This window comes from Anoplopoma fimbria, chromosome 20 (assembly GCF_027596085.1).
Source record: "Anoplopoma fimbria isolate UVic2021 breed Golden Eagle Sablefish chromosome 20, Afim_UVic_2022, whole genome shotgun sequence".
In the NCBI taxonomy this organism is placed as follows: Eukaryota; Metazoa; Chordata; class Actinopteri; order Perciformes; family Anoplopomatidae; genus Anoplopoma; species Anoplopoma fimbria.
The window spans coordinates 10538952-10551789 of record NC_072468.1 but is presented as its reverse complement, the minus strand read 5'-3'; the positions used below and the strand labels follow the sequence as shown (position 1 = coordinate 10551789).

General features: G+C 40.0%; 1 protein-coding gene across 2 annotated transcripts in view; it reads right to left on the bottom strand.

Annotated features, from left to right (window-relative positions):
- Window positions 1-12838, bottom strand: part of ano10a (anoctamin 10a) — a 38601-nt gene that overhangs the window by 1833 nt on the left and 23930 nt on the right. For both annotated transcript variants that reach the window (XM_054621468.1, XM_054621469.1), the window contains one exon: window positions 9865-9981. In XM_054621468.1, the coding sequence (XP_054477443.1) occupies window positions 9865-9981 (117 nt within the window). The remainder of the gene's footprint in view (window positions 1-9864; window positions 9982-12838) is intronic.

Below are 12838 nucleotides of genomic sequence, written 5' to 3'. Positions count from 1 at the left end.
CCATCAGCCCTCTGGCTGACTGAAGGAGCCGAGGAGGGACTTTGTTTGCCCTTGTTCTATTTACAGGACATCACCACCAGCAAGGCTAATTGGACATAGATTATTCAAGTTTATTACCATTTGAAATTATTTTATTTCTATATTTTTGGCCCTGATTTGTATCTTTAATAATAACACTGCATCAAGCTGACTGTTAAGATCCTCAATAAAAAAGAAAGACTTATTTGGAAGAGAAAACAGAGGTCGACATAAAATCCGTGTGTTGTGAACATTCATCAGTTTACTCTTTACTTTCTCTCTTTAATGACTTTTAATGAGAACAATGGAAGAGTCTCAGTATGCTTCAAAGGTTCATTGCCCCATATCCATTTTCTGAAAGCACAATCAGAAAGTCCAACAACAATCAGACAATCAAGTCAGACTAATGAATCAGTGCACTTCACAATTTGGTAAAACGAAGTGAAATACCATAAATTCCTTCAAGGAGAGTGGCTGAAAGCGTAATTTCTTCGAGACAACAAACACACGCAAAAGATGAAAAGAACGAAAGACGAAAAGAAAAAAAATCTAAATTAAAACCTTTACATGTTTTAACCAATAGTAATAAAATAAATATTGTATTTTGTATTAATATATTTATTGAAATATTACACAAAAAAAGCCCACAACAACCTTACTTTGTAGCTTACTAGATAGACCCCATCTCTGGGTTGCCTCATCATCACCCAGCACAAAGTAGTTTTCTAGCTAAAGTTAACATCAGTTACTCCCATCTTAAAAATAAAATATGTTCAGGTGTTTTCGGAATAAACTTCCATATCATTCTGAGAAATACAGTTGCGGTACAGTGCAATTTTGCTGCACGAACTATCCACTGTCAGGCAGAGGCGGTGTGACGCAAGCAGATGGAGGCCTTTATCACAACCAACACAATGCCAAAACTATAAAAAGACCCCAAGTTCTCTTTTAATGTCAAGATTTCAACAATTTATTGCACTTATATGCTGCCCTGCTATAGCATGAGATACTCAACATTTGAAGGTGCAATGTGTTATGTCCAGCCACATTCTCCAAACAAATAGGGGGCAGCAGTTCACGTTTACAAGAGGTCCATATCATTTAAATTTAGAGTCATCAATTAAATCTATAAGAAAAAGCCAACTACTAAGTAACAGCAGGATAAGATTTCGGAAATACAACCAAACTTCTGAAAGCCTGAGAGAGTCAAAATGACACTGCTATCTTGTAATCTTCACTTATTGTGTCGGCCTTTAGTTTACGTTAGCCATCTGTGTGTTTACAGTGCCAGTTGCTGCACGGTCACTGTACTTTTGTGAGTTTGTTTTTTTGGATTAAAGCTGACGTGGCAGAAACAAGAAAAAATGACCAACACATTCTTCTCCAGTGGCCAGGAGACCACCCAGTGGGTTGTAGAGCATTCCCGGCTCTGGGAGTCGAGCCCCCAGTGGGATGCTGCAGCGACTAGAATCCAGCCAGCACAAAACCCAGCACAGTCAGTCACAGCTCGATAAAAAGACTTATTTACAAAAAATACAGGAAAGCAGGCAGCAGTATTGTTTTACTTGTTTAGTGCTTTTCTAGTCTTCTGACCACTCAAAGCGCTTTAACACTACATGTCATCATTCACCCATTCACATCTATTCATACTCTGATGGTGGGGGCTACCATGCACGGTGACACCTGCCTATCAGGACTCTAAGCAATCATTCATACACTGTAGGCACAGTCTGCGGAACCAATTTGGGGTTAAATGTCTTGCCCAAAGACCCAAAGACACATCGATGTGGACTAGCGGAGGAGGGGATCGAACCGCCAATCCTCTGATTGAAGGACGATCCTGCTCTACCACTGAGCCACAGTTGCCCAAGAGCGTATGGAACACCTGAACCAGTGCATAAGAAATAAATTAAGAGTTTTTCATGTGAACACCTTTTCACTCTCTGGTGTTACCTGTGTCCTGATGCTGCGTTCACACCAAACCAGAAACGAAACAATTTTTGCAGTGATTTAAATGCAATAAACGGACAAAAGGGATGTCAAAATACCTCCAAAATGATTCAGATTTGTAAAAAGTCAGAATTAATTAATTGTTAGTTCTCTCCACAAGATGATAAGCAAATACCATTTTAAATGGTTGTTTTCTCAAAAGAACTCGGATCGATTGGTGCTAACATTGTAGAAGCTCCATTAACACTCAAAATGAAGTCATAAAGGCGTAAATTCGGCATCGTTGTTTGCTCTGCGTGAACACCTACAAGGTTTTTTTTCCTCCATTTCTAATTCAACAGCAGAAGCTTCTTGGCTTTCGCAAACACAGCGTCACGTACATCCCCCCCCCCCCGAGTTGAAAAATGTCAACTCATGTGAATATGCAAATGCCCGGTGTCTATCCTGTGCATTGACTTTGTATGCAATGTTCTTGCGCAAAAAATGTGTGCCGTATTTGGTATGAATGCAGCATAAGTCACCCAGAAGCAGAATGTCTCTTACTATTCTTCATAATGTCATTAGGTTCTGAACATTCGTTCATTCATTAATTAATTTTGCGTAACCTGCTTATCCAGTTAAGGGTCCCAGGGGTGCTATATATATATATATATCGTCACGTACATTTCCGTGATATATCGGGACGTGAACCCGGGAGCCTCTTGCTGTGAGGCGACAGTGCTAACCACTACACCACCGTGCAGCAGGTTCTGAACAGTGTTATCAAAATAGCGTTACATGTAAGCGAAGTAACGTAGGACTGGATCTCAGGATCATGCAGAGACCGGCAGGAACGGCAGGCGGGTATTGTTTGTAGCTCTTTGCTGACAGCAGACAACTCAGCGAGCGAAAGCGGAGCCGGAGTTACACTGTGAGCCAAAACCTGATCCTGAAACACAGATCGGATCTTTTAGCAGCTGTCCTAACACTGCTGGGGGGTTTTCCACAAGGTTACACAGGAGCGGAAAGAGGGCAAGACTGTGTGTGTAAAATAAGGACTGAAGAGGACTTGTACTGTACAGACAGTTGGCCCTGATGCTCTCCAACACTTCCCAGTTTCTCTTTAATCAATGTATTCCTTCATGCTTCTGGCCAGACACAAAGTAATCTGTTTCTGCTCCACAGACTGATCCATGGAGGGGTTTGTGCTGAGGCAGCAGTTTAGCTTTGGAGCTGATTCTTGAAGGGGGTTAAACACCAAAAGGGGCAATTAAAGCCTTTCAATAACAAGCTGAAGGCTAGAGGATTTCACTATAATGCAGTATATTACAGCGTGCTAAAAAGGGAAATGGATTCCTATAGGCTTCTGGTTGTGTATTATTTTTCAGATGGCTATGTTCTAAACTAGTTCTCAGAGAGGGAAGTTTACTGGTAAGTTGTAGCTTTTGTTTCTTGGCCAAGCAAGAGAGTTAATTTCAACCCAAAGTTTCCATTTTTAAAGAGTGGATTATTCTTGTTTTGATAACAAACAAATAATTCTGAATCAATAAATTAATTAAAATTATTAGTCATCTATTTTTGAGCAATGTTCTGCTTTTCTCTGTTTTATATCAGTGGAAAATAAAAAATCTTCTTTAGAGTTTTATAACATTTTATAGGACTGAACAATCTATTGGTAATGGAAACAATGATAAAGGTGGGATCATATCCGTGCCATTGCAAAAACATACAGCCTTTTCCTTGTGTGGTAATTTTCAATAACCTCACAGCTCCACCAAATCCACCCTGCTGTGTTTGGAGAATGAGCTCCTGTCTGCTCAACATGTCCTGATAAATGTCCCAATATGTCAGTGTAGATCAGAGAGGAGAGGGAGCAGCTACTGCAGGTCTGGTTTGATGTGACCCTCTGGGGTGTAGGGGGGCTACTCACTGGGATTACAGCACTCTGCATGTAGCATGAAGGGGTACTAGTTGTTATCCCTGCATGACTGATAGGGGCTTCTGGGCTTAAGGGATTGTTCCTTAAACACTGCTGCACCACAGGCCTGGCTTCCCACCATTTTCAAACACAACTACTTGTAGTAATCCGTGACATCACTACAACAACCCTCCACCTTTGACACTGTGGCATCACTCAACCAGTCCTGCTGTGCCCTCTGTGAACTCACACCCACTTCGCTTTCACTTGTCACACCTTTCCCTGCTCACAAAGATCACTTCAGCAACAACTTCATTCCGTCTGCCATAAAATAAACTCTCGCTCCTATAGAACTGATGTCTTTGTCTGTACAGTTTATATTTGGACCATAGACTGTATATAAAGATGGCAGCTTCCCAAAACCGAGTCCAAAATATCTTCATCGCCCCCCTGGTTGCTGGCAGCGGTAAAGGTTATAAACCCTGCCCCCTACATGTTAGGGGAGGGGACACAGGCCAAAATAAAAAGTCAAACAACCCTTCAAATACATTTTTTCCCAATGATGTTATTCACATGATCATTTTTTCAGATACATTTGGTTTTAATTACTTATCTGATGCTATAAAAAAGTGTGTGTGAGCCGGAGGAGATATTTAATTTTAACTTTCCACAATCGGGAGTGTTTCTTTCAAACATAGACTGTATATAAACATTCTGATATACTGCAGATGGTTCATACAGTTACTGACTGTAACGCTAGCTAGCTTGGCAACAATTCAACAGGTTTGCCAGCTCTGTTTTACCGCCATGTGTGTTCATATCAGACACACAAATGACTTCTTAAACAGCAATCACGAGCCTGCATGACAGAACATGAGTCAATTTGATCATTTATGTATTTATATATTTTTTTTAACTACCATGGTGCTAACCATGGTAGAGCTGGTGTGTGGGCAGGACCTTGATACCACGACTCCACTTCCTGATCACTACTGCACAGACACTGGTTTCAATCGCACAAGATGGCGGCGCCCGTATCCAGGATAGTTTGGCTTCATTTTTGTACAGTGGGAGCATGAGGAGACGCGTTGTCCAGCTTTACATACAGACTAAGGTTTGGACATGTAGGGATGTGTACAATATAGGTCTATAAGTGCTGTGGGCATCTTTTCATATGTTTTCATCGGGATGACATCAAATGGAAAGTTCTCAGCTGTATCTACTCTGTCTAATGAAGTCAGGGTTAAGATATGAGTTCATTCTGTGATTGATCTGCTCAGATGGCGGCGCAGAGGAAGGTGACTTGTATCTGGGGAGGTGCAGCCAAGAAAGTCACTTGTCCATCTGATCGAGTGTCTCCTGTGGGAATGTGAGATGTCCCTCACTTTATCTTACATACCCTGCTCTGACTGTGGGTGTGCATGTTGGCGCACAGAGCCAATGAGCAGTAACACTAATATCATAGCCTGCAGTAGGAGCTGTCAGCACCTGTCCCCAGCAACTACTGATCTGTAGGAGTTACTGTGCTGAGTTATGCTGAGAAGAATCTTTAAGTCTAAAAGGCTTCTCTAAGCTAGTATGATGATGTTATGGTGAACAGAATATTATTTTAATTAATTTCTGTCATCATATGGAAATTCAAAATTCATTCAGATTAAGGCATTATGATACTTAAATCAAACATGTGTTGGTATCAGGCAGCAACCTCCAGGTCTGAAAAGTGAAGCCAATGCTGAAGTGTCTTAAACTTGCATTCTCTCTACTGAGTATCAGGGGGCGACGCCTCTGGTTGCAAAAAGAAGTCAGATTGTATAGAAGTCTATGAGAATATGACGCTACTTTGATTATTGTTATTAATCACATTACTACTTACCCTATTTCATAATTATAATTCTACTATAATAATTGCTGCTGTTATTATAAGTAGTCTTATTATATGAATCATTTATGTCATATACATTGAATGTGTTGTATCTCTGTTATGTTGTTCATTCTGTACACATGACATCTATTGCATTCTGTCCATCCTGGGAGAAGGATCCCTCCTCTGTCGCTCTCCCATAGGTTTCTTCCTTTTTTCTCCCTGTTAAAGGGGTTTTTTAGGAGAGTTTTTCCTGTGCCGATGTGAGGGAAGGACAGAGGATGTCGCATGTGTACAGATTGTAAAGCCCTCTGAGGCAAATTTGTAATTTGTGATTCTGGGCTATACAAAATAAACTGAATTGAATTGAATTGAATTGACTCTACTTCTCTCTTGATTTATTTCCTCAGTAAACATTGTAAACATGAGTTTATGGTCTCAATCTCTAGTTTTAAGTCTTCTTCAATACAGCGGTCTGGAGGTGTCCGTGTTTTCATCTAAGAACTTTAACCCTTTTACAGCGTCTTTTCAGTTCAGGGAGGATAAGTGTTACATTTTGGTCGCTTAAAAATATCTTTAGCGTTCAGTTTAACTTAAAAAGATGGCGACAGCCAAAAAAACAAGATGGCAATGGATAAAATGCCGAACCGAAGCCTTCATTCCTGTAGTCCACAAACCAATCGGAGACATCAGGTTACTATGTCCACTTCTAATATACAGTCTATGGTTTGTTCCTTGGTTAAAATAATCTATTTGTTCATGACTAGTGCAATAGGTCGGGACCACTCATTTGTTTCATTTGTAACAAAGAGAAAATTCCAAAAAGGACAAAATTCCTCAACCCCATAAAATGTCTTAAATCATTCTTATGTGCCACTTTAGAATTAATTGCTTCTTAGCAGTACTTCTGGCATAAGGACCAATGCATGGTGATAAAAGTTAAGAATCTGTGCGCGTACCTCATCACTTCTACTGTATTAAGTTTGCACCAACTCTGGCTGAACGAGTTTGAACACACAAAAAAAAGTTAATTACACATCATAACCCAAATATAAATGTCTCTCTAATTTGGTTCCTTTTAACTATGCAGTCTACCTTATTGTTCCCCAACCATCTCATCTATTTCCCTGCCTGCTTTAGTCAATAAATTGTAATGGTTTGCATCATCTAGCATTCTAACTACCTTCATTTTGCTCTAACTCATTCTGAATGATTTGCTGTCTGTCTGCCTGATTTTCTGAGGTCAAACAGACTGTCATCCACTGCAAACAGGGTTCTTCAACAAGGTACGGAAAAAAAGGAAAACATTAAGCATGGTGCAAACTTGAGTAAATTAGATGTGATGAGGTTAAGTATTATGTCATGCTGTCTGTTAAATCGACTGGTTTTAAATCTTGGTTATGACCGGGAAAAAGGTGATTCTGCTAAATATTCCAACTCAGACATGTTATATCACAGAATCACAAACAAACCATTGGAGTTAGCGTATTAGATGAGCAGTCAACAATATAAATTAACTAACAGCATCCAAGGGCTCAACAGTAAAAAAAAATAAAAAACTCGCATTGCCAGAGCTACTCACCCTCCACGAAGCGGTCTCTGCAGAACCAAGAGACCACAGAGCAACACTGGTCAAACCAAACCAAACCAAACAAGACAAAAGAGTACACCAGGCCATGGCAAGCATGTCATCATGACTGCAGCCTCTGCAGGTCAGGAAATAAACTAGCATTGTACACAAGCGAGTTTAATCCAACTGAATAATGTAACAATGTGAATTTGTGACATTTCAGGGGTACGAAATCACCTAAAGTCTGAGTCATCTGTATTAGAAGGACCGGATTATGTAAATGGAAAAGAGTCAAACAGGTATAAATGGCTACGTACTGTGCAGCAGCCGAAGTCTGACAAAAATGAAAGAAATTATGAACCAAGAGCCAAACAGCTCATCAGAGAAGCACTCAGCCTCCGTCAGCCTCCGTCAGCCCACATCAAACAAATGGCTGCGGTGCCGAGCAAGCTAATGCTTCACTGTGGAGCCGTGTCAATACTATTAACATAGGGCACGCCATTTGTCTTTGGCAAAGTGCTCTGGGACAGGCATCAAGAGCTTATACTTAATGCTAAATGGGAAGCTATGGGCCAGCATGTTGTAATGGACATACACATAACATCACTCTGTGGACGTTGTGTGGGGACACTGGTAGCATGACTAGGGAGTTATTCCAGCCTCAACAGGGCCACCACATGTGTGTATGTTTTTCCTTATGCATGTTCAAGTAAATAACCATATGATAAAAACCTGATCAAGAAGTTACACTATGGCTGGACAAAATAATCTATTAGCATTAACATTGCAATGTATGCATATATTAATATAAACACAAATGAAACTACTTATACAGTGATTAATAGAGTTTAGTACAGTTTGACTGCATAGGTCACACATGGAGACCTTGGTTAACATGGTGGCCAGTAGTGTTGTGTAATGTCATGATGCTGGCGATACGATATATATCATGATACAGGTGTAGGATTCAATATTTACGCAATATTTTGTGATATTATTAAGGCGATATTGTTCTTCGTTTTATTGAATTTTGGTAAAAAAATGTGTGTATTATTAACATGATATCAATATTCGATTTAAAAAGATATCATGTTTATCGTAAGTACCGGTATAATTTGACACCTCTATGTTATAGTAAAAAGAACACACGACCATCTGTATAAATCCTGAAAAGAAAGTTAGATATCCCATACTATATGCAATCAGAACAGTGGGGTCTGCATTTGCATTTATCACAGTCCCTGTAACCTTCAACATCATATACTGCATTAAGACTATTGATTCAAAATCTTTAGTGTTTTTTCAGAATTGATACAGTAGCAAAAAACATAATATTTTGATGCTCAAGTAAAAAACATATTTCCTTAATCCCCTTATTGCTAGTCACTCACAATGGACAACCATTATTTGTTGAATTTAGCTGTGCTTTTAATCCAACGCAGAAAAATGTCCTTCTACAGCAGCTTCTGAGCTAAAGACTTTAAATGGCAGCCCACACTTTGTCTGCAATAAAAAAATAAAATTTTAAATTTTAATGAATACAGAGCCCCCCCGGTGATGTTATAGTGATGTTTCATCACTTTATAAATTTTGTTTTACACCAATGAATTTCAACTGCAGGACAGTAATGTTAAGATGTTCAAGTATGCTGATGATTATGGCTTTACTTGGTTTGTTCCATAAGAGTGGAAACCGTGAATACTTTGCTCAGGTATCAAAGTTTGGGAGAATTATGTAAATCTAGCTCCATGCCTGCTTATTGAGGTTGATGAAAATAAAGGGAATCATTTGAAACCATGCAGGTCCATTGCCACCTATTTCCCTTTTTGATCAGTTTGTTGAAGTTTCAAGTATCTGGGAACATACTGAAGTTCACAGACACTGTTGATGCCAAGTGTACAGAAATCCAGTCAGAGTGTTATTTTGTGTCAGTCGTCCTATCAAGGAAGCATCCTTGACTTTGATATGAAGATCCAGCCTTTTTGTCATTAAGCGTTTGAACTGGATAACAATGCTGATGAGGTCACACACTCTAACACACTGTTAATACTGAAGAGCTTTTTCTGAAGCCTGCACCAACACAACACATTCCATCAGGGCGGCTCGCTGCCTTTCTTAAAGGGGTCAGACATGTCCTACTGCTGTCCCTCAGAGGCTGAACCCTGTCAGCTCTGAGGGACAGCGGCTCCGGGATCCGACTACCTGCCCTTTCTGTGTGAAGTACTCCTTTTTAAGAAGAACACACACTTATGGAACATCTAGTGCTGAGAAATCTGTTCATGGTTTTCTTTGAATAATACAAGTCGGGGCATGTGTCTATATATTATTGGGGGGGGGTTAATTTTAAGTCATATCACATGCCAGAGCTCCCACCCCTTCTTAAACATAAAGCTCAAGGATCTTCCAAGCCCAATTTCCTCAAATACAAGGACCAAATACAGCATAGTTTGGTTACCTTTAAATGGATGATTTAAAAAATATTTAATTTGATATATTTTTGCTTGTGCTGTATTTTTCTTTTATAAATTTTCGCTGTTGGTTGCACTGTACACTGTTGTCAGGTTTTACCTTTTTCTTGAGGGCCTCCAAGGATTCAAACTCCAGGCGGGCCAGATTGATCTGGATGTGTTTGGGAACATCTGGGATGAGGAAGGTCAGGATGAACTTGATGGCCAGCAGCCCATGCTGAAATCACAGAATAACAGACACGTCACAAGGAAAATACTTTAGACTCTGTTGTTTTTTATGTGCATCCTTTAGAAACAAAAACAACAAAGCAGAGCATGCTTTGAAATTGAGATCAATATAACTTGATTATGTTTTTTTATGGGATGTTGTGCTGTATAATCAGAGAGGACAGAACAAGAACAGATGGACGTCAGGACGAGACACAGCCTCTGTACAAATGTCCTTGAAGCAGAAGAAATAAAGCAGTTTGGTTGTAGAGGACAGTCGGTGTTGTCTCTGTTCTCCAAAGTGCAAATTCAATATGTGGTCCATGTCAGTGACTGTCTGCTGATGGCTTCTACTTGAAGACTTCAGACACATTGGTATCAATTATTCCCTTGTGATGCTCTCTGTCTTAACTATGGCTACCTAAGCTTCTTGCTTGTTTGCTAGGCCTTTTGTATCAGCGAATTCCAGGCGAGATTTCATATGAGCTTTTTTCAACAGTGGCTTTCTCTTTGCCACTCTCCCATACAGCTTCGACTGGTGAAGAACCTGGGCAACAGTTGTTGTGTGTACAGTCTCTCCCATCTGAGCCACTGAAGCTTTTAACTCCTTCAGAGTGGTCGTAGGTGTCTTGGTGGCCTCCCTCACCAGTCTACTTCTTGCAGATTTAAACAAGTGCCATACTCCTTCCATTTCTTAATGATGGATTTAACTGAACTCTGTGGGATGTCCAGTGAGTTGGAAATCTTTTTGTAGCCATCTCCTGACTTATACTTTTCAATGATCTTTTCTCTGAGTTGCTTGGAGTGTTCTTTTGTCTTCATGTTGCAATTGTAGCAGGAATACTGATGAACCAGAGACTGGACCTCCCAGACACAGGTGTTTTTATACTACAATCACTTGACACACATCAACTGCACTCAGGTGATCTCCATTTCACTAATTGTGACACTGCTGGCATCAACTAGCTGGACCTCTGTTGAATTAGGTCAGTCACTTTAAAGGGGGTGAATATTTATGCAAACACTTATTTTACACTATATATTTTTAATTAATTGACATTAGTTTGTAAAAATCTGTTTTCACTTTGACATGATTTCATGTATAAAAGCAACAAAAGGGGAAAACATCCAAGGGGGGTGAATACTTTTTATAGGCATTGTATAAAAGGGCTAGGACTCTTATGCGCACTGTGTAACCAATATCTACTTAGGTACAGATAAAGCTTATAAAATCTAATAAAAATCCATCAAAGCCATTTAGAGGTTCAAAATGTCTCACTTCATAATTTTATCCTATGAGAAGTTTGTGTAATATTGTTATAATTAGCATGTCAATTCTTAAGATATGGCCATAAAGGTGTTTTCTGAGACCATAGTGAACTTAGTCTTATATAGCCACACCTATCTTCACAACACTGTGACAGCGCTAAAGAAAGGGCTGACTCAACACATCATCATTCTGGTATAGGGGGGACAAAAACTGTCACACTTATTTGTATTTCTTTGAACCAATCCCAATCGTTGTGGGCGGCGCCGATCACAGGATGCCGCGACGGTGGCCTTGTTAAAAATAGACAGCGAGATAGAGGTGGAGAATGCTGCGTGTGATGGGCTGCCAATGGCAAGCTTATACCAACAGTCTACTTTAGGGAAGTGACACTACAGTGACCTTGACCTTTGACCTCAAACTACCAAATATGTTAAGTTCAAGTGTATGTTTGTAGCAGATGATATAAAAATTCCCTCCTGGCGTCTCCTGGGACATTACCTTCCCGAGACGTGAGGTCTCAGTGACCTTGACCTTTGACCACCAAAAACTTACAACGTAATAAGTACGATATGTATGGACAGACAACCCAAAATCATTATGCCTCTGGTCAGGGCTGTCGATGGCGTGGTGGCATAAAAAGCCATTTATAGTCATTGTTTATAGTTATTACAAATTCAACATATTGGACTCCAGAGCCAAAACAATGACAAACATATCACTGGACTATTGCAAATAGTTCTTTGAACCAAAATATCACAATAAACCATCATCTTTATTCTATTGAAACCTGGTGTTTCAACACTGTACGGTTCATCCATATACAGAAAAGTACATGTGCTACATGAGGGTGCATGTGAAGCTATTACCCAGCAAATAGTGTGACCATAAATGTCTTATCTCAGCACATCTCAGCTCCTCTGGTTATCAGACACAGATGACCTGCTCACACTTGAATCAGCAGAAAGGTGCTTTCCCATGAAAAATGACAGTACACATTCACTTCCATTAATGCTGAGCAAACATAGCTCTCAACTGCCACCGTACACACACACACACACACACCTGTGCCAGTCCATCTGGAGGACAGTCAACTACCATCAGCTCCTTTGATTCAGTAGCCTTTTTCCTCATCATAGTAATGGACTCTTGCATGCTACAGTAGACAGGGAGCAGATCGGAGGGCAGACTGCTTCACAGAAATGGGTTCCTGGCTTATAGAAATAAGTGATTTGAGTGAGACTAATGATTATGAGCTTCTAGTGGTAATATGATTCCGTAACTCTCTAAGGTTAACATTATGAGGCTCACCCATACAATTTTGATACTAGCTTCCACCAAGGTTGTTAACCTACATTTTTGAAACCATTCTTTGTAGTCTGAGACTTTTAAATTGACAAAATTCTCCTGCAACCGTCCAATGATCTTTCTCAGGGGTCTTTAGTCAGGATGTTTTACAGATTTGTGCACCCATAACACAAGTTGAGGTTTCTGGGATTTTTGCAGAATGACTGCAGTGCCTCACTTTGCTTCCACAGTGAGCTGTTAGACAGAATTGGCATAAATGAGCCCTGGTAATGAAAAAAAGGTCTGTCCTGAG